Genomic DNA, 25,408 nt, shown 5'->3' on the forward strand with positions numbered 1-25,408 from the left:
CCTTAGTTGCGAGCATCAAACAAAATGTTGTAACCTTATTCCTACGGATCGTGGGTATCGTGACAAGGCGGAGAAGATTTAAAACGACGAATCTCTAACCATTACAGATACAAAGCCCATAAAAGGAAGCAATAACCTCCTTTAATCTCCGCAGTAAGTCCCACCTTTTTAGGCATTTGAACACAGGACCACTTGTTCCAGATCATTAGATGATCCAAGTGGTTAACAAAGGATAGGCACGTTTGAATAAACATTTGAATCGCCCTAAGCCGCAGAAACATGACCTCGATATCCAGACTAGATAGGCATGTTAGAATAAACATCGAACGTGCCTATCTACCTATCTAGATATCGAGGTCATGTTTCTGCGGCTTGCAGTACACTAATGTCATTAGGGCGAATCAGGACAATAATAGAGCAGGCATATAGTGGACCAGCTTGCAGATGCGCGTCTCAGTGGCCAGATGAGTTCGCAGCCATGCCACTGCGTAAGCGCCGATAGCATCAAGCTCCTCCGGTACATGTCTACGGAAGTACGTAGCGTCTTTGATAAAAGGAAACCAGGCAGTGGAGTTTACTTCTCAGCCCTAAACCGCAGGTCTTATGGCACCTCCAAAAGACCAAAAGTTCCAGAAAAGTGAGAACGTTAGTTCTTGCCGTAGACTGATTTAGAGCCCAAGGAGTGTCAAAAGTGCTCTGCCACAAGAGTAAGAATCGAACCCCGTTTCTTGGTTACGTTTGGCAAGACCGGTACTTCTTCGTCATGTCAAATCTCCATCGTCCTCACATATCATGGCCGTCTCGAAGCAGCCGCCTATAGAGAGGCTCTTTTGCACGTGCTCACTTCGGAGAGGGATATCTCCTGGGGGCCGGTCTGCGCGTCGTCCCCGAAGCTGAGACCCATGTGGTAGCGGAAGAGCAGGCCGCCCAGTGCAAAGGTCAAGCACCACTCCTGGCCGTCCAGGGGCTTGCGCAGCAGCGAGATCTTCTCAAGCTCCTGCAGCTGTTCGCACCGAGTGCTGCTGTTAGCACCAGTTAAGCCCACCAATTTAGAGATGCACACACTATTATGAACAGTGGTTGCTGCGGTTACGTGCGGTTGCGTGGTTACTGCTTAGGTGTTAAAAGCGTACCCGGGTTATATGTTAAGCTAATAGTTCAGAAGGTCATTACAGAATTGAGATCTGCTAGTTCAAGATACTTTTCAACCACTGCATCAGCGCAAATGACGGGATATAGAAGACCAGACTGAACGATCGCAGTTCCTGCTTTGCTACGTATACTGTCTTCGACGCTCCTGCAAGGACCCCCTCGGCAGGCACCAGCCTGTAAGGTACCTAGACTTGAGAGTAGTCAATGAATTCCGCTTTAGAAATTTTGAGACGAACTAATAAAGTCAGAACAGTTATCCTAGATAAGAAAATATAGTGCACTGCTGCTGGTAAGTTATGAGATCACTTGTAGACCAAATCCCATCCCGTGCATCCCGTGGGATGCGCGATGGGCTTCTCTACCACCTTCGGCGACCTAGCGGCCTTGACTAGCAAGAAGAACACCTTCAAGAAGCGCGGACCCTTAAAAGAAGCCCTGCGTGCTCTTGAAAAGTTATTAGAAGTATTTCGCCGAGCTAAACTTGTAGCATACCAAAAAGAGCTCGGCCATGTGGGCGCCTATGTATCGCTGGTACGGGTTGGGCGCCCTCAGCACCTTGCTGCTGAGTTCGTGGTTTTCGGTGCGGAACACCACCACGTCGGGGCAGCTGCGCATTAATGGGATCCAACAGTTACCACACACACAGAAAAAAAAACTGTGAGTGGAGCACGCAAATATTACGCGACAGCGTGAGGTTCCCTCCTGCAGAAAATTTGGAGTCGTTTGCGGCGTGAGCGAAAACTCCGGATTGGTCGAGAAGGTGGCTACGTCACACTTGGAGAGGCAGATTTTAAAAGTGATTGAAACATTATAAAACTGGTGATCGAAAGGTCGCAACATGACTCAAGCCTCATTGCGACATGTAAGTATACCGGGTGTTTTAGAGCAAAAGCTCTACTCTCGTACAAAGCTGCAGGTCATCTGGATATGAAATTTGACCTTCAAGCCAGGAGGAGCGGAGGCTTGGCTCTGACGTCATGCCACGTGACACGCCACGCCTCGCCACAGCTGCATATGCAGAGCCAACAGCGCTCTTGAAACTGCCGGAAATCGCGTGACACGCCGTTTGCTATATGAAAGCGTGTAGCGTGTGCTTACTTAAAAGAGCTTTCACTCGTCTTAGTAGGTTCAGTCGGCTGGACCAAAGCTATTTTTTGGAAGGTCTGAATGAAAAAAGAGAATAGATGTTTTGAGGCAAATTTAAGACAAGATTTTTTCGGCATAGCATTTATCCTGCTGTCGGACATCAAAAAACAGGCGAATCATGTTAAGTAGCGAAGTGATTAACAAAATTCAAAGAGTTGCAATTTTCTGGTCCCGGTTTCGTGCGGGCGCAACTATTGAAGTCATCAATCGACTAGCCAGTGAATTTAACATAGAAGTCGCAATGGCACCTTCACCAGAGAAAAATATCAATGAATTGGATATAAAACACTTGTGTGCTCATCACTGTTCTAAATTGCTGCACAAGCCCTTTGTGAGAATGAAGAGAAGGAGGTCTGGACGCTCTTGAGACGTGTAGAAAAACATTTTGAATACACACGAAATAACAAGCCTACGGACTTACATCTGCCCTATCGTTCTTACTTCTCCACAGTTCTCGAGCTGGAAAGTTGCGTTATTAAGTTCCCCACCGTACCGCTCAAGAGCAAACCCTGTTGCGTGAACACTTTCCAGAAAGGTCTGCCTGCCAGGCAGGCTCTGTTAAACTAGGACGGCCAAACAAATCTATACACCGTGTCACAAAAGCATCTCCACAAGGAGAAAATAGCTTCACAGACTTAAAAGCAGGTATGCGTATAAAGAGAAGGATGGATTAAATAGAAAACGGGCAGTGAGCAGGCCCACTGGAAGCCTGCGGTTTACTAGCGTTACATAGCGACTTGTTGCGTTGTTTACTGGCCACCCCTCCGCTTAACGGCGTGATCGCACGTACTCGACCAGTTTCTCCATGTTGCCGTTGTTCGCCAGGAGTGGGCCGTAGCGAAGCCGCAGGAACATGGTGGAATCCGCGTCGGTCCTCTTCATCTCCTAAAGACAGGATAGATTATAATGAGGGAATCTCAGCACCACTCAACACTAACCACCGGTCGTTTAATGCTCGTACAGGATAGAAAAATGAGCTAGAAGCGACGTTTGATTTACACTCCGGTTTAGAAACAACGCTGAGCACATCTCTAATTTTCCTTATAGTGCCAAACTACCTACGCAGCCTCTCACGCTATGGAGCAAAATTAAAGTCTAAATAAACTTGTAGGATTGTCATTTACTATCTGTTTTCAGAGAAAAGTGCGACAAGTGCTTTATTACGCGGCTTCGAGCCGCTTTGTTCACGACCTATCTCTTGTGTTTTAAGTGTTCAAAATGGCGAGCAAAATAAGCGTGGATGTCAGCGCAACTGATTGGCTAGTTCCAGAGCCAGCTTGAAGCCTGAAGACCGGAGCACCCTTACAAATTGGCTACACTATACAGTTCGGGTTAACTTTTCCAAGCGCCTTGGGCAAGAAATTTCTCTCATTCATGCATTAAAATTTACAATCTGGCGTCGCTTTAAATGGTAGCAAAATTCGTGGAAGCGTAACACTGTTTTGTTTACTTTTTGCCTCACATTCTACAAGCTACATGGGCACTTAGCTTACCACAACTAAGTGCAGATGTACAGTGCGTCGACATAGTTGCTGGAGCGTGCTTTTTCCTCTCAATAAAAGCTGTATCAGTGCAAAAACCAGTACCAATACGTTGCCTAACGTCTAATGATCCAAAGAAAATAAAAATGTTTCCATATCCTAAATATCCTCGCTCGTTGGCATAACCTACATGTGCTTTAAATGTTTAAATTTACAGTGCCTCTCTAAAAAGCTTCAGAGACAGCATGATTAGCACTACAGAGCCAAGTAAACAAACGATTATACTTTATGGTTTACTGTGGTTTCACGTTCCAAAGCGACGCAGGCTACAAGAGACGCCGTAGTGAAGGGCTCCGGAAATTTTGACCACCTGGGGTTCTTTCACGTACACTGACACACAGTACACGGGCCTCTAGAATTTCGCCTCCATAGAAATTCGACCGCCGCGGCCGGGATCGAACCCGCGTCTTTCGGGCCAGCAGCCAAGCGCCATAACCACTCAGCCACCGCGGCGGCTAAACGATTATATATATATATATATATATATATATATATATATATATATATATATATATATATATATATATATATATATATATATATATATATATATATATATATATATATATATATATATATATATATATATATATATATATATATATATATATATATATATATATATATATATATATATATATACATACATATTATGTGTATTAGAACCAGAGGTCGAAAAGAAGTTTGTGTGATTTATGGAGGCATTCTTATTATTTGTGTTCCCTTTTAATTAGCGTTAAAAATTCAAGGTTCACCCATTGAAACTGTTCTTTAGATGTTACACCTGGCGTCGAAAAAGCGCTAAGTATCGGTTATATGTACGTTTCCATTTGAAACGGGCAGGAAGTCAGTTTGCAATAAGCACAGATATGCATAATAAAGTGAAGAACACAGAAAATCACGCATTCACTTCTGACTTCACAAGCAGTAACCACGTCATTGTCCTTAAGTGCTCGCGTTGAGAAAATGCCAAGTCGCTTACTTCGTCACATCTTTCACATTTTCGAATGCGATATGATGCAGGTCGACCTATATAACTTTCCAGCAAAGGAAACCTTGAGCAACGACAGACGTGCATCTGTATTTCGTCAGCGTAGATATTGCGTCATTCGGATGGCGGGTTTGGCCTGTACTACTGGCGGCACAGATCCCCAGGGTACGTCTCGAGCAGCAGCACAAGATCACATTTCGGTTAGAGGGTGGCTCGATGCTAAACTTGTGGGCACGAAAGTCTGGCCTAGATGCTGTAATATGTGCTAGTGAAATGAGGTGATGGCTCTGATATATGTCATCTATGGGATATATTGCTTTTCGCACATCCTGGAGACTTTGGCCCCCGTTAGACGACGGCAACCTCACCGACTTGCACGGATTCTGAGTCGTCCTGTTGAGAGCCAAACAGATTCGAGTGCAGCGCTCGCCCACTCGCCTTGCAGGCCGCCTGCAGCCTTGCGAGGACCTGCTCGTTGAGCGCGATGGCCGGAGACAGGCGCACCTCGACGCCGTGCAGGCTGGCGTTGTTGACGAGGCGCGCCATGGCACGGCCCAGCCGGTGCCAGCTCAGGAGGCTCGGGAGCCGCTCCCACAGCGGAGCCAGCGGCATCGAGGCCAGCAGCTGCGGGGACAGCGAGCCCGGAGTGCCCAGTGCGCGGAACGCCTCGAAGTTCGCGCTGTCTGCAAAGCAAAGTTACGCCCCCAGAGGCTTTTTCTACGGCAGCACCTACACGCAAACTCTGCAATGCGGATGCCAGTTTCGGAAAATGAGGCCAAGGACGATTAATGTACAGGGGGTTTCATGTAAGACTTTACACAATTTAAAAATAAGAAAAAAGGCTTTTTGAGCTACAAGAGCGCTTTTGTCAGCGGTATAGTACATCAGAATACAGCCAAGATGTGGCAACTAGCAGGCTGGTTAACGAATATTGGATAGTTAACTTTGGATGTTGGATAAGAGTGGACGTTGAGACGTCACCACCGGAGCCCGCTGTACTTTTTTCCGGAATCCGGCGTGCATCAATATATCTGTTGGATACTACTTCACGCCAAACGGCATGCTGTTACAATAATAATAAAAATGACCATTCGGATCTCTGAGGGTCGTCACACGCTAACCGTGCGTTCTGGCGAAACAACCATTACATTTCTTCGCTTCAACATAAGTGCGGTAAGATCTCCCGTTGGGGCTGCCGGGAGAAAATAGAGCAGCATTTCAATATGACCATGCTTGTGGCGGGATTATTCTCGTGGACATACACACCGGCAGGTAATAGCGTGTACTCGACGCCGTCGCTGAGTATGTCCATGTCCCCGGTGTAGATTATGTGCGAGCAGAGGCTGGACAGCTCGGCCATGCCGGACAGCCGAGACACGCCGCACACCAGCGTCGGGGGAACGACTGCGTGGACCCGTATAGAGGGTGAGAGTGAGCATCAGACCCTAGGGGGCGTCTCATTGAGTTAATACTTTGGTACCTCGATGCAAGCGCCTCCACTTAGTTGGAAGACGCCACTTTGTTTCACAAGGACATCGAAGGCCTCTGATATGCACGTGACACTTCTGCATTTTTTACCTTATATAAATAGTCCTTCTATGCATAGCAGCTGTATTGGACGATCTCGTGGCTCAGAAAGACATAAATTCCATCTCTCGAATTATTATTGAGTAGATGAAAATTGAGACTGCGGTTGAAAATGACATGGGAGTCGGCATGCCCTGAGCGGCGAAGCTTGGCACCGAGACATCCTACCACTGAAGCGTACACAAGCCAGGGAAATAGTCACAAAGTTCCCAACCCGACAACGTCACATGCAGAGAGAACCCACAAGTGATTCTGACGTTACTGCTTTTTCACCGACACTTGCAATGTAAAAGTGAACTATATAGAACCGGAATTGAATATTATTTGGCGGAAGCTGGTTCAATGTGAGCCGGTCAAGCTAACCTTATGCGAATTACGCTCCTTCTTTGTATGTCGTTCTGCGGGTGCTCGTCAACATCTTCACTGGCGTCTCGAATCTAGGTGCCGCATTCGCATTACTAAAATGATGGTGTTCATATAGAATCCTCTCTACACCTCTCTTTCAATGTAATACCGGCCTGGATCGAAGGCGTATAAATATCAAATAATGCATGCGCCCTGAAGGCTTCCATGTTCTCTTCACTTGAGCATTCAAATATCTTCCGCCAGCGCAAGGATGACTATGTTTTGGTAGATGGAGACTTCTCTCACAGCTTTATCCTTGTTACAGGTTTATTTTGCTTGCGATGAGGCCGACTACACCGTTGGCGGATAGCAGGTGCTTTGAGTAGAGTACCGGAAGGCTGTGCGAACAGTTCACCAGGAGACGGCAACCGAAACGAAAACGATTCAGGTGCTGTTGAGGCATTGAAATTGTGTCCCGTGAGCAACATTTGCAGCCGTGCAACAATTTACTTACAGCTGTCCGCGTTGAGCCTTCCTACAATAAGAAAGGAAGTTTTGTGTCAGTGAAAGAGATTGCTCTTAATTAACAAAAATATATAAGAAAAAGACACCAAAATCACGCAGTTTCGCACCTGCATTTTTCTGTAGGAAAACAGCGCAGAAAAAACAGGACAAGAAAGACAGACAGACTCGAATGCTGTCGTTGCCAGTGCAGCCGGTTTCAAAACTCCATGACAAGAGAGGCGCGCGGAAAACATCGAATGGCGCGGCGGCATTATATTTGTGTCTCTCCATAGAGAGCAACACTCACCCGGCCGGTTGACTCTGTGCAGGCGTACGACTAACACGTCTGAAAAAAAAAAGCAGAAGTGGAACGCAATCTTTATAATGTAGTTATTGTTATAATTGTCAGATATAAAAATGGTGACCAGAATTTCCGCCACCATCCTCAGACCCAGAGTAAAATATGACTGTTGGTGGGGCACCAGCCACTGGGAGCAAATAGACGAACATTCACTGCGTGTGCGAACCGCGTTTCAAAACACCGTCGACAGATGTCACTGGCTTTATTCGGGTTACGTGCCTACAAAACATCGCACGCGCAGCCTATCGCGCATCGTGCTCGAATATTAGTCATATATTTTAGACTGCAAAGTCGCTTGTTAATGCCAAAGCATTTCTAGGCTAAGTCGACGGGGTCGTGTTACCAAAACGTGTCCGCAGCGATTGTGACGTTCTCAGAAGAGTTGGCATCAAACGAATCATTGTGATCGATAGAGGACAATGTGAGGATGATGCGCAAAAATCAATAGTATGATTAGTTTGAAGGTCTATTAAAACGAAATACAAAGGAATCATAAGTTTCATAAAGTTAGTACAGTAGGAGGTACCAAAGGAAAACTGTCTGGAGCGGACTTCAATATAGTGAGTAGACGTGAAAATAGTCCACCGGCAAAATAGTGGAAAAATAAGCAAAGAATTGAAAATAAAGTTTGACATGGATTGAAATATGATGAGTAATAATTAATGGAACAAAAAGTTTGATTGACATAGATTGATTAGTTGAATAATTAGAAGTAAACGTCAATGGACTCAAAGAGGGGTAGAGAGCGGCGACGAGTGTCGATGAGGCGTCAATGCTTTCGCATTCCTCTATTTGGTGTAGCCGCAGTGCTCCCTAACGTTTTGTATGACTGAAAGAGTGCTGGGCACTCAAACCATCCAGATAAGCGTAATAGAGAAGAAGTAAAAGAAAGCAAAAGAAACAGGAAATACTGCATCATGCAATTGGCCAATTTAAATAGCAACGATGCATTTTTATTTAGTCACAGAACGGCGCCCATGAGCGGAGCAGGTTTGGAAGGAGTTGTACTGATTGTTTCCGCGTGGCTGCCTTATTCTGTGGTCTAATTTGGATATCCAGGTGCGTCATACACTACGACAGACCTTGGGGTTATTATTAGCTGCGCGGCACATGAGTGAAAGATATGGAAATATGCACTGATATCTCGCTTCACTGGAAGCTTTGCAGAATTTGTTGTAAAAGATGATACCGGTAGTCCCCCGTCGAGAAGTCCTTAGAAAAGGAGCTTCGTGAGAGGACATAACTAGCAAATTCAACTACGGTGACGTAAACAGCAGCGATCAAGGTGCAGCAATGTCGGACTTGCGCAAGTTATACAAACATGCATGATACAAGGCCAAGCCCTTATATTGGAAGCGGTGTTTGCTGGCAAGAAAATGCGGTGCTGATGCCATCAGACATAACATTGTGCACTTGAGGTAGAATCCACGAGGTCATCTGTTTATCGACCTATCAGCAGGTGCGACCTTTACGGTAGCGCTTTCGTGCGCATTGTCAAGTGGTAAGGACCGTGCATAAATGGTGACGTAATTCTCACTGTTCTGCTTGAACAAGTGGCGCGTCGAGGCAGCGAGAGCAGCGAGCACGGCGAGCGTGATGACGAAACCGCAGAGGACGACCAGGACGTCGGCCACCGTCGGCTTGGGGTGGCTGTGCGGACGACGGCGCTTCCTGCGCGGGCATGAAGATGCTCTCTACGAATGCATCACATTGCGCAGTATCAGTCACTTGCACACCCCACTGCAGTTGCGACCCCCGGCGGTGCCTCAGGCAATGTAATGAATCTTTCTAGAGACTTCTTGTACCTTTTGTTTGAACAGAAAACTTTTCTTCATTCCCAGAGTCTGAAGATGGCGCCAGTGCCGAAAGACTCCCGCAGCGACCTAACGTTAGATTCCGCTTCATACGCAGCAACTCTGTACTTTTTGCCATTGTGGTACGGAAACAAGGATCTGCTGTTAGTACTACTGTCAAGGATCTTCGGGTTTTTGAACGCAAGAGATAAAAAACGGTTCATAATGAGGGCAGAATATCTACAATGCAAAAGTCTCTTTCACCTGAGTAAGATGACCGTGTGTACGGCTTTAGCGGTGACGAGCATGGTAACGGGCATTCTAAATGCAGCCACTTCCGTGGGTTCACATCGCATTGTTTAGTAAAGAGGAGACTTAAAACCAAAAAGAAACGATCCCTTAGAGCTACCGGTCGACTTTAACGTCAGGAAGACTATACACAGACAACGCTTAAGAGGTGCCAGGTGGATGGAGGTTTTTGTAGTTGCCCCTTACTGACCGAGATATTGCCTAATTCAAATAGCTGTCTATAAGATAACTGGTAACTCCAAAATAATTGCAACTGCGATTATGAGTTATGCAGTCCGCAAGCGTGTTGAAGAAGTCACTGCGCTTTTTACACTAGGCTCGGAGAGCTCCTCTGCTCCTCGCCGCTGCCTACAGCGCTGTAATCTTTACCAGAACAAGCTGTAAACACTATGTAGAAACACCATTCAGGAGCGTATTTAAGCCACTCAGGACACTGCATAATCAAACATCTTTAAGCATAAGGATTGCATCCAAACCTCTGCTTAGCACCGATCTTGTGGCCCTTTGGTTCCGACGCATCGATCACGATGTGTTCGGGGACACCATCGCCGGCCTCGTTGGCGTCCCGCTGTTGATTGGCCGAGGGTTTCATGGCTCCTGAGCTGCCGGATGCCGCCGTCGAAGAAACCCTAGACGCGCGACACATGGCCTCGCCTAGGGCGTCGCCTTTGTTCCCGGCCACTAATCCATGAGGAGGCAGTGGCGGGGACACATCTTGGCACGGGCTGGAGGCCCGAGAGTCGTCGGAGCAGGGCGCCGGTGACGAAGCCGCCTCTGACAGAGAAGGCTTAAGCGAGGGAGGCTCAGCATTTGCCCCTGCGTGTACGACGAAAACAAAAAAGCACGGATGAATGCAGTTCGTGCGCTCATGGCTGTTTAGGTATTTGATGTTACTTTTTGTCCTTATTTACATCCTTATTTTATGCTTATTTACAAAGCAAGGAATAGAGAGCAAAAGGCCCTTTGACGCCTGGTTTCAACCTGTTCTTCTTAGAACCACGACATTAGTGGAGTGAATAAACTGGCACAGGGAATTCCGTTCACCATATGTAACATGCATCGGCACCTCTGGTCACTTTTCGCATTTGGGACGACAATGATTACTTTGCAGCGGTGCCAACTTCACGCCCGGAGTTTAGCTTCGCTAACAGAAGTAAATTGTGGATGAATTTTCATTACTCTATCGACAGCTTGGGCAAAAAAAGGACGCAGGCCCACCCGGTTGCAGGGTCTGCTTGACGATCTCGCCCGTGTCGGCGTTCGTCACCACGACCTCCAGCGGGGCTTCGTGTTCCTCCTGCTGGAAGGGACCCTGTCTCAAGAGACGCTGCGCCTCCGCACGGTCGGCGTCCGCCACAACCGCCACCAACGGGCCAGCTTCTGCGGATGAGAGAAAGGTCGCGTAAAACATTTCAAAGTTTTCGTGCCAGCTTTGCTAAGCTCAAGTAGGGTGCTTCTCGCTACAGGCAACATTCCCGTTTGGGATAGTTGGTTCTCATTGCTGAAGCGAAAAGATTCACTAGGCTAAGTAAAGCAGTCGTCGCGTAGGCTGAAGAACGACCTTGAATGACCTTCAGCCCAAACTCGTTAGCCGTGAATGCTAATAAGGTGGATTGTTGAGCTAGTTGGTGCATGTTCGAATAAATGGCAGCGGAAAGTAAACGAAGACATCGAAGAAACACACAAACGAGGACGATGCTGCACTGACAACTGAACATTTATTGGAAAGGCCGCATATTTATACTTAGAGACCAGCCAGTGCTTCGAATGATATCTTATCGATTCCTGCTTGCATCCCGGCACAGATATCTCACTTCTTTTTTTTTTTTCGATAGGCCAACCGATGGCGTGCTGACGCATTGCTCTCCGGATTCACGGATGGCCCAGGCTTCCAGGATTTCTCTTGTCAGCTTGTCTTTGCTCTTTTTCACTACCTGCACGTGGTGAAGGTCAGCAGGGCTTGTTTGTTTTTTGCAAGTTTCGCAATCTCTGCAGTGTATCGCAAGGTTGGTGCCAGACTTGCCTGCTATGGCTGTTGCGTGCTCTCTTGCTCTGTCGTTGACGCATCTCCCGGTTTGGCCTATGTAATGCTTCCCGCAGAATAGAGGGATACGATAAACAATGCCCTGAAAGCACTGAGAATACCTCGTTCTGTGTCCGATTTGGCAATCGGATTTGTTTTTCTGCCCATTCACTCGCGCACACATGCTTTTCGCCTTGTTTGGCGCCGTGGGAATGATCTTGATGTTGTGCTTCTTCCCGATCTTTTTGAGATTGTGGGTCAGCCCATGAACGTAGGGAATAACGGAAAACTTCTTTCTTTGAGTCGATGCTTCAGGGGCACTTTCCTTTTCCCTGCCAAGCTTCTTCGGCAGCACGAGGTCTTCTGCTATGCTGCAGAGCAACGCCAAAGGATATCCGGCTTCCTGAAGCCTAGCAACTTGCCTCTGAAGGCCCTGGCTCATCTGGTGTGGACACGACTTCTTTAGAGCAGATTGCAATGCTGCCCTCACAATTCCTCTTTTGACCGTCTTAGAGTGGTTAGCGCTGAAAGGAAGAAACTGCTTCTTTGCTCGAGGCTGGTATGTCCAACATAGGTGCCCCGGCGAGAACTCAAGGCGTATGTCTAAGAAGCGTAGGACGCCGTGCTCAGGAAGCTCCCATGTGAACTTGAGCCCTGGACAGCTATTCTGAAAGGTGGTCAGTGTGTTGTCTTTTAGGGTGTCCGTGTCCTCTTTTTTCTGCTCGCATAGAACCAAGTAGTCGTCGACGTACCGGACGATCCTCACGATGCGTCTGTCCTTGGTTGCTTCCTGTATTCTTTTGTCGCAGGCCGCGAGGTATAGATCACTCAGGGCTGGAGCGACTCTGGACCCGATGCACACTCCACTCTTCTGAATGTACAGGGTGTCTTCATGGGAAGCGATGGTAGACATAAGGTAGGCTCCCAACAGCTCCAGGAAGGAGTCCACTGAAACTCCTGCGGCGTTTTGAAACGACACAGCTCCCTGCTTTTCTATAGTGTCTCGTAGAACGCTCATCAATTCATCATGTGGGATGGAATAGTACATATCTTCAATGTCGAGTGAAAATCCATAAGAGATGTTCCAGTTGTTACTCTTTATCTCAGAGATTAGCTCTTCAGAGTTCTTGATTCTAAAGGGGTCATCCACGTTTACGTTGCTTAGTTGCTTGGCAAGATAAGCCGAAAGAAGCATCTGCCAAGTGGGTGCTTCTGACAGAATCGCCCGGAAAGGGATCCCAACTTTGTGCGTTTTGGCACTGAAAAACACGGACAGGGTGCTTTGTCTTGTCGCTTTTACCTTGAGGTGGAGCGGCCCTAAGTTGGCGATTTCGAGCATCGATAAAACCTTTTTTTCCGTGAAGTATTTCCGTGAAGTACACAAAAAGCATCTCACAACAGCAAAAAAGAAGGTTTTATCGATGCTCGAAATCGCCAACTTAGGGCCGCTCCACCTCAAGGTAAAAGCGACAAGACAAAGCACCCTGTCCGTGTTTTTCAGTGCCAAAACGCACAAAGTTGGGATCCCTTTCCGGGCGATTCTGTCAGAAGCACCCACTTGGCAGATGCTTCTTTCGGCTTATCTTGCCAAGCAACTAAGCAACGTAAACGTGGATGACCCCTTTAGAATCAAGAACTCTGAAGAGCTAATCTCTGAGATAAAGAGTAACAACTGGAACATCTCTTATGGATTTTCACTCGACATTGAAAATATGTACTATTCCATCCCACATGATGAATTGATGAGCGTTCTACGAGACACTATAGAAAAGCAGGGAGCTGTGTCGTTTCAAAACGCCGCAGGAGTTTCAGTGGACTCCTTCCTGGAGCTGTTGGGAGCCTACCTTATGTCTACCATCGCTTCCCATGAAGACACCCTGTACATTCAGAAGAGTGGAGTGTGCATCGGGTCCAGAGTCGCTCCAGCCCTGAGTGATCTATACCTCGCGGCCTGCGACAAAAGAATACAGGAAGCAACCAAGGACAGACGCATCGTGAGGATCGTCCGGTACGTCGACGACTACTTGGTTCTATGCGAGCAGAAAAAAGAGGACACGGACACCCTAAAAGACAACACACTGACCACCTTTCAGAATAGCTGTCCAGGGCTCAAGTTCACATGGGAGCTTCCTGAGCACGGCGTCCTACGCTTCTTAGACATACGCCTTGAGTTCTCGCCGGGGCACCTATGTTGGACATACCAGCCTCGAGCAAAGAAGCAGTTTCTTCCTTTCAGCTCTAACCACTCTAAGACGGTCAAAAGAGGAATTGTGAGGGCAGCATTGCAATCTGCTCTAAAGAAGTCGTGTCCACACCAGATGAGCCAGGGCCTTCAGAGGCAAGTTGCTAGGCTTCAGGAAGCCGGATATCCTTTGGCGTTGCTCTGCAGCATAGCAGAAGACCTCGTGCTGCCGAAGAAGCTTGGCAGGGAAAAGGAAAGTGCCCCTGAAGCATCGACTCAAAGAAAGAAGTTTTCAGTTATTCCCTACGTTCATGGGCTGACCCACAATCTCAAAAAGATCGGGAAGAAGCACAACATCAAGATCATTCCCACGGCGCCAAACAAGGCGAAAAGCATGTGTGCGCGAGTGAATGGGCAGAAAAACAAATCCGATTGCCAAATCGGACACAGAACGAGGTATTCTCAGTGCTTTCAGGGCATTGTTTATCGTATCCCTCTATTCTGCGGGAAGCATTACATAGGCCAAACCGGGAGATGCGTCAACGACAGAGCAAGAGAGCACGCAACAGCCATAGCAGGCAAGTCTGGCACCAACCTTGCGATACACTGCAGAGATTGCGAAACTTGCAAAAAACAAACAAGCCCTGCTGACCTTCACCACGTGCAGGTAGTGAAAAAGAGCAAAGACAAGCTGACAAGAGAAATCCTGGAAGCCTGGGCCATCCGTGAATCCGGAGAGCAATGCGTCAGCACGCCATCGGTTGGCCTATCGAAAAAAGAAGTGAGATATCTGTGCCGGGATGCAAGCAGGAATCGATAAGATATCATTCGAAGCACTGGCTGGTCTCTAAGTATAAATATGCGGCCTTTCCAATAAATGTTCAGTTGTCAGTGCAGCATCGTCCTCGTTCGTGTGTTTCTTCGATGCCAGCCGTGAATGACCATAGTGGTACAGTAATGGTGTCGTACCCTTGACCTTGACCTATGACCTTTAGTTGACCTTTGACTTTTGACATTGTGTGACATTTGGGTCGACTGTTGACCTTAAGAACATCTGATGGGGTGATGTGAAGCCACGTGATGACATCCGATGGGGGTGCAGTAAGACAACGTGATACCACGTCATAGCCACGTGGTCGTGTAGATATCTATAGAACGGCTGTCGCGAGCGTGTAGCGGAGCTGCCATGGACGAGCCTCAGACGCTTAGTAAGCGTGCTTGCTTTTCGCTGAATTCCAGGGTTAGCCAAGTTAAGCCACTGTCAATTTGTAGGCTTTGAAGAAACATTGGGAAAAGATATCGCCAGCCTGCCTCCAGCTCTCGTCTTTTCGTGAGTCTGCCATTAATTAGTCTCATTGTTCACCAGGACTTGTGTATTTAGATCATGTGTTTGTTCTGAGCTACGGCTACTCAAAATAGAAACAGAAGAAAAACAGAACTTGCGAACTAATGAATCAATGCTATACAACTTGTGCTGCAATCCAGTATTTTTCTGGTTTTCGCTATTTTGAAAAGTTTAAAGCTGGCCAGAGTGCGTGCCCGACTGAAATACCTGATCGAATATGCAACCCATTTCATTCGATTTAGGTACACCCTGCACCTTGTGATTAACCGAAGCAAGGTCACGCACCGCAGTCGCTATTCGTAGTCGGCTCAAGACAGTCTCATCTGCATATCTTCTGTCTAGGTGTCATTCCGGTCTTTCAACTGTTATCTGATGACGTTATAACCACAACCTTGGCTTTATGCCCCGCAATCTTCGTCTTGATACCCCTTGCATCAAATTATTTGCTTACCAAGCTTTCGTCCGACCTAAATTATAATTCTCTTCAGAAATGTGGGACCCTCACCTGTCAAACCTCTCACTAACGCTTGAAGAAGTACAAAATAACGCTATTCGCTTCATTTATTGTGATTACATCATATTGTACAAGTGTTTGTTCTCTAAAATCCACAGGCTCCTTGTCTAATCTTGAAACCAGCAGAAAAATATCTCGATTATGCCTGTTCCATAAGTTTTACCATTACTATTTAGGAGCATCAATCATATCAGCAGCACATCGTTTCTCCAGCCGCACTGACCACAACAAGACCGTGTATCCTGCACCACTACACCCTGCAAGACTCTGAAAGAACTACATCTAATTTCCGATCTTTTTTGTCAAATCATCTCGGGACTGGAACGATCTGCGGCAAAAAGCCGTACACCTTACGAAGCCCATCGAATTGGAGAAAAAGATCGAGACCATCATCTTGTAGTCTGCAATACCAATCCCTCATGTAATTCCCCATACACAGGGTCTCTGTGTTAATTAGGTAATATAAATAAATAAATAAATAAATAAATAAATAAATAAATAAAGCTGTGGTTCAACTACGGTTGGGCCTGGTTCCTATCCTGAAATCACTGGATAGGAAACGCGCCCAAACCGCCAGATGGCGGTTAAATTAATCGTTGGTCGCCAGAGGTTGGTCACCCAATGAACGCTGCGGCTACGGAATCCGAGATCGCTAGAGCGATCCCGGTGGTTGCAGCTGGATCGTGGTTGCAGCTGCATTTTTATGACGACGATTGAGGAAAAGACATGACTTTGCTAGCATATCGCATCACATTAAACAATTAATAACAATAATATTAATACAGCGCTCCTCATAACCGGGCCGCGGCCTCTGAACCTGAAGTACCGCCAGTGAAGAGTTCAATCAAGTCGAGTGCAGATTCCATCGAAAAGCATGCTCTTGTATTGAGCGCACAGAGGTGAAAAGAACCAGCCTTAGTTTATAGCGACAGCACTCATAAAATTAAAAATGAAAACTTCTGCACATCAACCAATAAGCTGCGCTTAAGTTACTGCACCAAGTTGTTTAGAATAGACAATGCTTACTACGAGAGGTCTGAAAAAATTAGCTGCGGTTTAACTACTGCTGAACCTGGTTAAAAAGCGAAAGCTTTGGCGTATTGGGCAAGTAGACGGGGCTTGGCATCTGTAACGTTGAGTGCGTTCCGCACAATGGATTGGCAGGGGCCCCACCCTAGCATTTAAATTAATGGTTGATCGCGAGAGGCTGGTCACCCAGTGAACGCAGCGGCCTATTTCTGCAGTGCCGCGTGTATGTCACATCGTTGTCAGCTGTAATGCATGCAGCCCACATATCTCTCTCCCCACCGCCGCGTACCTCGAAGCGCGACTGAGGCGTCCGCTGCCACAGGGGGGCCAGTCATGCGCCTTTCTTTCCTCGTAATAATCGGAGTCTAGAGCGTTGTCAACGCTAACGCCAGAGAACACAAAGAACGCCGACGGTCTATAGCTTCAGTGCCGCGTTTCTGCTACATTGTTGTGAATGCCAATGAATGCAGCGCACATCTGTCACTACCGCCACGTAGCCTAAAGCGCGACTGAGGTGTCCACCGCCCTAAGGGACCAGTTATACGCCTTTCCTTTGATTTCGAAGAAAATTGGATCGGTTTTTAAAGCGAGAAGCTTCACTACGCCAGCTTTTCGAGCTGTCAGCGGGGCCGCAAGTTTCACCTTGAATGTAGGTAGAGGTCAAATCATGAGCATAACTGGTGGCAGTCAGGTTCGACACATGACGTCAGCTACAGCAGCGACACCAGCGGCGGTTGCACCAACTATGTCGGCATTGTCATTTGACCTTTGACGTTAATCTTGGAGCTTGACGTCCGGTCAAGCGGGAAAGCGTCTGCCGGCATCGCATGCGCAGGTCGTGAAGTAGGTTGAAGTGAAATTGGTTTTTAAGGAAAGGAAATGGCGCAGTATCTGTCTCATATATCGTTGGACACCTGAACCGCGCTGTAAGGAAAGAGATAAAGCAAAGAGTGAAAGAAGAAGGTTGAAAGAGGTCCCGTAGTTGAGGGCTCCGGAATAATTTCGGCCACCTGGGGATCTTTAACGTGCACTGACATCGCACAGCACACGGGCGCCTTAGCTTTCGCCTCCATCGAAACGCGGCTGCCGTGGTACTCCGGATCAGTAGCCGAGCGTCCTAACCACTGAGGTTCTGCATAAAACGCTGGTGCACTTTGACGCGTTCAGTAGAACGCTAGGTGTGACCGATGCGACGCCTGCCGTGGAGACCTGCACCCGATCCGCGCCCGTGAGAGTAGAAAAATGAATTGAAAATTGGTTTTAAGGAAAGTTAATTACGCCTGTCTCACGTATCTCTGAGGACACCCGCACCGCTCCCGTAAGAGAAGGAAAATGAAAGTTGGTTTTAAGGAAGGAAAATAAGGCTTTTCTCGCATATCTCGGCGGACACCTCAACCGCGTCGCAAGGGAAAGGAAAAGTGAAAGTTGGTTTCAAGACCCGCCGCGGTGGCTCAGAGGTGAGTTCCCGGGTTCGAACCCGACCGCGGCGGCTGCGTTTTTATGGAGGCAAAATGCTAATGCGCCCGTGTGCTGTGCGATAACAGCGCACGTTAAAGATCCCTAGGTGGTCGAAATTATTCCGGGGACCTCCACTACGGCTCCTCTCTCTTCCTTTTTTTGTTCACTCCCTCCTTTATCCCTTTCCTTACGGCGTGGTTCAGGTGTCCAACGATATATGAGACTGATAATGCGCCGTGTCCTTTCCTCAAAATCCAATTATTATTATTAAATTGGTTCTAAGGAAAGTAAATTATGCCTGTCTCTCATATCTCGGTGGACACCCGAACCACGCCGTAAGTGAAGGAAAATGAACATTGGTTTTAAGAAAAAGAAATGACACCTGTCTCACGTTAACAATAATAATACTTGGTTTTGGGGGAAAGGAAATGGCGCAGTATAATAATAATAATTGGTTTTGGGGGAAAGGAAATGGCGCAGTATCTGTCTCATATATCGTTGGACACCTGAACCGCGCCGTAAGGGAAGGGATAAGGAAGGGAGTGAAAGAAGAGAGGAAGAAGGAGGTGCCGTAGTGGAGGGCTCCGGAATAATTTCGACCACCTGGGGATCTTTAACGTGCACAGACATCGCACAGCACACGGTCGCCTTAACGTTTTTCCTCCATAAAAACGCAGCCGCCGCGGTCGGGTTCGAACCCGGGAACTCCGGATATGGCGCAGTATCTGCCTCATATATTGTTGGACACCATTTCCTTCTGCCCCCCCCCCCCCCCCCCCCCCCCCACAAAAAAAACAATTTCTTTTTCAATTTGGCTTTCTGAAATTATCTGCAGTATTTGCGCGTCGTTTAGAACCGGATTTTGTTCCATATCTCAGCATACAACGAGCAACAATACAGTTGTAAATATCACCGAACCTATAATAAATATATTATGTCTTGTGCGAGCGCCTTTAGTCTCGTTTCGAATAAAGCAAGATGTTTAAGAAATAAAAAAAATGCCTGCTACTGTGCGTGTGTCAATATGGCTATCAATGGAAACCGACAGTAGCTCGGCCGCAAATGTAGCCAGGGAGATGCAGCTTTACCCGCCGCGGTGGCTCAGTGGTTAGGGCGCTCGACTACTGATCCGGAGTTCCCGGGTTCGAACCCGACCGCGGCGGCTGCGTTTTTATGGAGGAAAAACGCTAAGGCGCCCGTGTGCTGTGCGTTGTCCATGCATGTTAAAGATCCCCAGGTGGTCGAAATTATTCCGGAGCCCTCCACTACGGAACCTATTTCTTCCTTTCTTCTTTCACTCCCTCCTTTATCCCTTCCCTAACGGCGCGGTTCAGGTGCCCAACGATATATGAGACAGATACTCCGTCAATTTCTTTCCCCCAAAAAACCAATTAAAAACCAATTATGCAGCTTCCAGCTTTCGACTAGGATTAACCTGAGCAAAACCACCAGGAATTTTAAAAAATTGAGTTTACTAATCAAGCGCGCAACCTGTTCACATTTCTTATTGTGTAAATAGTTAGTGTATATCACCTCTCCCCATCCTCTCTTCCTGTCATCTCACCCTTTTCATTTCTTCATTCTGCCAGCTATCCTTTATGTCCACTGCCTCAGCTCAGATGCTTCAGTATCGATGGCAGATGCCGGGGCTCAACAAATAACTTACCCTTCCATTTTATTATTATTTTATTAAACCACTACTGCTACTAGAAAGGAAATGGCGTAGTAACTGTCTCACATATATTGGTGAACACCCGAACTACGCCGTAAGGGTTTTGACCTCTGGCTCACTTGGTCAAAACCACAAGCCCCGCGAAATCGTTACGAGGGAGCGTAGTGAAGCTTTCGTGCGAATATTTCTGCCAAAGGTATAAAGGGCACCTGGCAACGTTAGAGTCAATGGCGAAGGGCGGGAACACACAAAAAAAGAATAGAAGCTTCGGTCGAAAAAATTTTCTCATCACAACCGAAATTCTTGCTGCAAGAATTCGCTTGCAAAGAAGCCCGGAGACCCCGCTCTACCATCAATTCGGCCTTTTAACTTAGAAGGCACTGTTTCCAATCATTTCCTATCTGACAATGCCGAGCATGGCGCTCCATAGTGGATGCCTGTGCTCGATAAAAAAAGGGTGGATTTAAAACGGCATAGGGTTTCAAAGAGAGAATAGTTTTCGTATGGGGGGGGGGGGGGGGGGGCAGGACGTTTAATCTCCTGCAAAAGACCATTGCTTTCTTTCGTTTGGACAAATTGAACAACTAGAACAAATTGGAGTCAGAATTTGTCGATTTAGATTACCGCATTCTCATTACAGAGGCCTTTTTCCTAGAAAACGGGAATGTTGCAATCTAGAACAGGATTTAAAAAATTACATACATTAATCGCTTCAATCGGCTGTTTTCGCAAGAAAACTGCACTGGCTTTAAGACTACTTTTGGCGCACGGATCCGTGAAGATGTAGGCTACACCACCACTTATTTCCAAACCGTGATCACGGGGTCCTTTCCGCCCTCGTAGTTAGCAGTTTGAATTGAGTAACGGGGAAAAAGGCCTTCCAAGTTAAAATTCATATCTTAAAGCAATAAAACCGCCTTAGCGTTGCCGTACAAGCCTCAGCATTGCAATCAACAGGCAAAGAACAGAAATTTCGATGCAGTTGATGGGTAGTGTCCCTTGCATTTTAAGGTTCTACCGTTAGCGTTAAGTAGTGTAAGTGCTGCATAGGGCTTTCGCCGAAGGAATAAAACGGCCCAACCAAGCCACTGTCGGCAGGCATTATTTCTCGGCTTAATCAGGAGCTATAATCGGACACAACTCAAGAATTGAGCAGAATATGTCCTTCGAAGAAGGCCCTCCATCCAATGGCATCGACCGATTTTCATTACACAGAAGTTAGTCCGATTAAGCCGTGGTTATTCCACATTCATCTACAGCCTCCTGCAATTTCACGCTAAATGGTCCAAAGGGAGCGGTCATGAGGGAGAGGGGAATAATTGGTGAAGGGGGAGAATTTGTCGACCCCATTGGCTGGAGGGGCTTTGGTTTTTGGGGAAAGGGAATGGCGCAGTATCTGGCTCATATATCGTTGGACACCTGAACCGCGCCGTAAGAAAAGGAATAAAGGAGGGAGTGAAAGAAGAAAGGATGAAAGAGGTGCAGCAGTGGTGGGCTCCGGAATAATTTCGACCACCTGGGGATCTTTAACGTGCACTGACATCGCACAGCACACGGGTGCCTTAGTGTTTTGCCTCCATAAAAACGCAGCCGCCGCGGTCGGGTTCGGACCCGGGAACTCCAGATCAGTAGCCGTGGGCCCTAAGCACTGAGCCACCGCGGCGGGTTTGGGGCTTTTGCCGTATCCATCTTGAGTTGCATCCGGCTATAATGATACACTTCCTGGTCGCTACATATATGATCCAGAAGACTACAATATAGACTAGACTGCGCATCTTTCTAGGTTACTCGCACAGAGAGGAAAAAGCTGCGCTTAGGCGCGTATATTCGAGAGTCAACCTTGAATCAATCTGCGTACGTGCGCTTTAAGAAAGGAGGCTGGGAAGAGATGGTGCAGGAAGAGGACCAATGGCGTTCCTTTTTTCCGGTTGCGTTAGTCTGCTTATTGAAAATGCAGGGAGGGTAAGGGGGTAGAAGGGGACGAGAGCCGCCTCAACGCACAAGGGGTACCCACCTGCAGGTCCAGATATTACAGGCGCAGGAATGCCGTCATCTTCCATGTCTGCCAAGGTATCGCAGTGGAGCGCCTTAAGCAAGGATTACACGCCGGCACGCAGCTGCTCTTTCTTCTTCCGCTTCGTTAGTTGATGCCGTTGATGATGACAGGGAGATGGGCCGATGCCCGCGTTTCTGGGCTGCGGCTCACTGGATGGGATCGACTACTCTCTTTCTTTCTGCCTTTCCAGTTCAGTGACGCGGGCTGGGGAACTTCATTTTGCAATCTTTCTCGCCTGTTCCAACATGCTTTTTGTCTCTCCCTTTCAAATATTAAACCTATCATTTTATGAGACACGTTTCGAGACGCTCGTGAGGGGCTGGCCAGCAGAACATCATCGTCATCGTTACACATCGAAGCAAATACGGCGCTAGCTGTTCAAACTTATACAGTTTCATAATCATCATCATCATCATCAGCTTGACTACGCCCCACTGCAGGGAAAATGCCTCTCTCATGACGCGCCTATTAACCCTGTCCTTTGCCAGCTGCGGCTACCGCATCCCCGCAAACTCCTTAATCTCATACGCCCACCAAACTTTGTGCCTTTCCTTGCTACGCTTGCGTTCTCTTGGAATCCACTCCGTTACCCTTAAAGACCAGCGGTTATCTTGCCTTCGCATTACATGCCCTGCCCAAGCCCATTTCTTCCTCTTGATTTCGACTAGGATGTCATCAACCCGCGTTCGTTCCCTAACTCGCTCTGCCCGCTTCCGGTTTCTTAACGTTACACCTACCATTTTTCTTTACATAGCTCGCTGCGTTGTCCTTAACTTAAGCTGAACCCTTTTAACCCGTTTAATTTACTGAAATTCACCTCGCTGCAACTCAATCTACAGAAGTAAAGAAACGCGCGCGACAGGCTCTTAGCCCGCCGTGTTTGTCTCATCTCATGGCCATTGAGGCTGAGAGTATCCACACAACAAGGATATTAATTTAGCGGCATAAATCATTGACGTTGGCGAACTGTTTCAGATCAACCTTTCTTTATGCTCAGATGGGTGGTGCGATGGCTATAAAGACCATAAAATTTTTGGTCCAATTAGACAGCAACTATTAGTGCGTAAGCGTTGTATAACTATGTTTGCTGCTTCGTGTCATCACGAGCTTGTCATCACGATAACGTTCGAACGAACTGAGTTATAAGAAAAAGAATGATTGCACTAGATAGAGCGTCATAAAATCTCACCGGAGAAATCATGAGGTCTATTTGGGGTAATTAGGTAATTAATTATATCCAATAAGTGGAAAAATGTGACAAAATGGCGTTCGGGGTCACGGGTCACCGTGGACATCAAAAGTGTGGATGGGTTACGTCATAGGTGTGATGTCATATGGTGCGACAATTAGAGCTTACGCATTCCTCCAATGCGGGGGCCGCAGAGATCTCGTAATTTTTTTTTTCATAACGTTTGACCGGACCTATGTTTGGGAGCATCCGCGTGTTCGTAAAAATCAATTGAAAGCAGCATCAGTGGGCATCTTTAGGGCCACCAATACTCTCGGTGGGACTGGCGCTGCCTTATGCTGCAGAGATCTTTTCTCATACCTGTTTTTCCAAAAACGGCAAGCATTGTTCTCTTTCTGCACCTTAAGACCAACTCAAGGAGCGATAAAACAAGAGTAGGTTTTTTAAGCAAACAAAAAATCGCTTGCGGTTTAGATTTACTAAACACGAAATATTCTGCGAGAGCGCAGTTTTTTTTGCAGGTGGTCACCGCCGCCACGTACCTGAAAGCGCAGTTGAGGTTTCCATTGGCCCAGGGAGCGTTACACGCGTCTTCAGCTTTTTCACTATAAATTCCAATTTACCTAATGTACGCCGACGACCTATGGTCCAGTGCCGTGTTCCTGCAACAGCCTTGACAACGCCAACGCGTATTGCTCTATAGTGCCGTGTTTCTGCCACAAAGTTGTTCACGCCAATGCATGTGGCGCACATCTCTCTGTCACTTTAGATACCACCGCATAGCTCAGAGTGGGAATGTTACTTTGGCAGTGGTATTAGTTGAGCAAGATGATGATCTGCAATGCACAGTGCGAGAATATGTTGTAATTTAACACGGGCTGTAATCGGCTGTGGCGATCACCTAGTGCTCTCGCGCAGCAGCCTGCAACGAACGTTTGGGGTACCATGCCCGGAATTTGTCAGACTTAAAAGATAAGTAGGCACATTTAGTTGCGCACGTAATGAGCTGCGACGGGTGCGTGGCGCGTTTGAATGAGACAAAGATTCTTGGCAAGAGCATAGATAAGACGGCGCGTGTTAGCCTGGAGGCTTTCTACATAAAGAAATTTGGCTGTAGGTGCATCCCTACACCTTCTTTATCTCTTTTTGCCTCAGACTTTAACTTTTTAGATTAAGTTATCATGTAATTTTTCTTTTTCTTGTGTGATTTTTGGCTGCCTTCTCGTTTCTTCGAAGCGATGTTGCCTCTGTTCACCTCCTCCTCCTTGTATCCTGCCTTCAATAAAATTCAGTTGTGAGTATAGCGCTTGTGTCTCGTCGTCGTTCGTCCTTGTGGTTTGCATGGTTCTAGCGCTATGTTTTCTCTAATTAAAGTAAGCACCAACTAGCCTAAAAAGAGGTGTTAATAGAGACGAAGAAAGATGCATCTCTACTTCAGAGAGAAACGTTTAAGGGGTTCGTTATTGCCTTACAAACCTCTTTTCTGTGACTGGGAATTAACATCTGACCTTTGCAGCTCGAATACCTTTCACTTTCTCTTTGGACTACATCTTAGTGCATAACACCGGGGACGCGGGCTTCAATGTGACAGGGCCCATGTAACTGCACTCCAAAGAAACTGAGAGACAACCAGAGTTACAGGAATATAGAGACGTGTCCCACTTACTATACAGATACTAGTTACCTTCGTCGCGGTCTCTGGGGTTACCTACAGCAGTTTTAGAACCGACAGCGGAACATTCACATCATCGTCCTGATAGCGTACGAGGCCAATGAGTATATCTTTCTTGAAATGCCGCTGTTGTTCCTGAATCGGCGCCTGTGCAGAACGCGACATCGTCGGTTTGGAGTTCGTTACCACTGAAGTGGCCCGAAGACAAAAAACGTGACGTCGCTCGCTGATTCAATAAGCCCTGTGATATCGGGAGAATGAAATTCTATCGCGCTGCATTGAATTCACTTCCATTTTATTCTGCTGCACTGAAGCGTCACGCACGCGGCGAAGAAAAGCAAATATAAACCGAAACTATGGGAAGCTGGTTTGAACGCACAGGATTCGCTCCTACAGACCCCTCTTGCAGAGCTACAGAAAGCAGTACACGTGTGCAGTGAGGTTGTGACAGAGTGGAATTTCGAGCCACCCTGAACGCACCCCCCCTCCACCCCCCCCCCCCCCACACAAGAAAAAAGAAAGAAGAGAAACAAGGTGCA

General features: G+C 47.1%; 1 protein-coding gene across 1 annotated transcript; it reads right to left on the reverse strand.

Moving 5' to 3' along the window:
- Window positions 1–814: 814 nt before the first annotated feature.
- LOC144119827 (uncharacterized) lies at window positions 815–10,321 on the reverse strand. Its single transcript, XM_077652357.1, has 8 exons — window positions 10,206–10,321; window positions 9,165–9,298; window positions 7,574–7,612; window positions 6,097–6,234; window positions 5,269–5,513; window positions 3,089–3,183; window positions 1,645–1,759; window positions 815–1,003 (listed from the first exon to the last, which is right to left on the reverse strand). The coding sequence occupies exons 1-8, from the start codon at window positions 10,319–10,321 to the stop codon at window positions 815–817; spliced, it is 1,071 nt and encodes a 356-aa protein (XP_077508483.1).
- Between the last annotated feature and the right edge of the window lie 15,087 nt (window positions 10,322–25,408).

The sequence above is a fragment of the Amblyomma americanum genome, chromosome 2 (genome assembly GCF_052857255.1).
Source record: "Amblyomma americanum isolate KBUSLIRL-KWMA chromosome 2, ASM5285725v1, whole genome shotgun sequence".
NCBI lineage: Eukaryota > Metazoa > Arthropoda > Arachnida > Ixodida > Ixodidae > Amblyomma > Amblyomma americanum.

Coding starts and splice junctions, on each gene's coding strand:
- LOC144119827 (XM_077652357.1), bottom strand. CDS start 10,321: ATGAAACCCTCGGCCAATCAACAGCGGGACGCCAACGAGGCCGGCGAT. Junction 5,514..6,096: donor GTACACGCTATTACCTGCCG/GTGTGTATGTCC, acceptor TTTGCTTTGCAG/ACAGCGCGAACTTCGAGGCG. Junction 1,760..3,088: donor AACATGGAGAAACTGGTCGA/GTACGTGCGATC, acceptor ATTAATGCGCAG/CTGCCCCGACGTGGTGGTGT.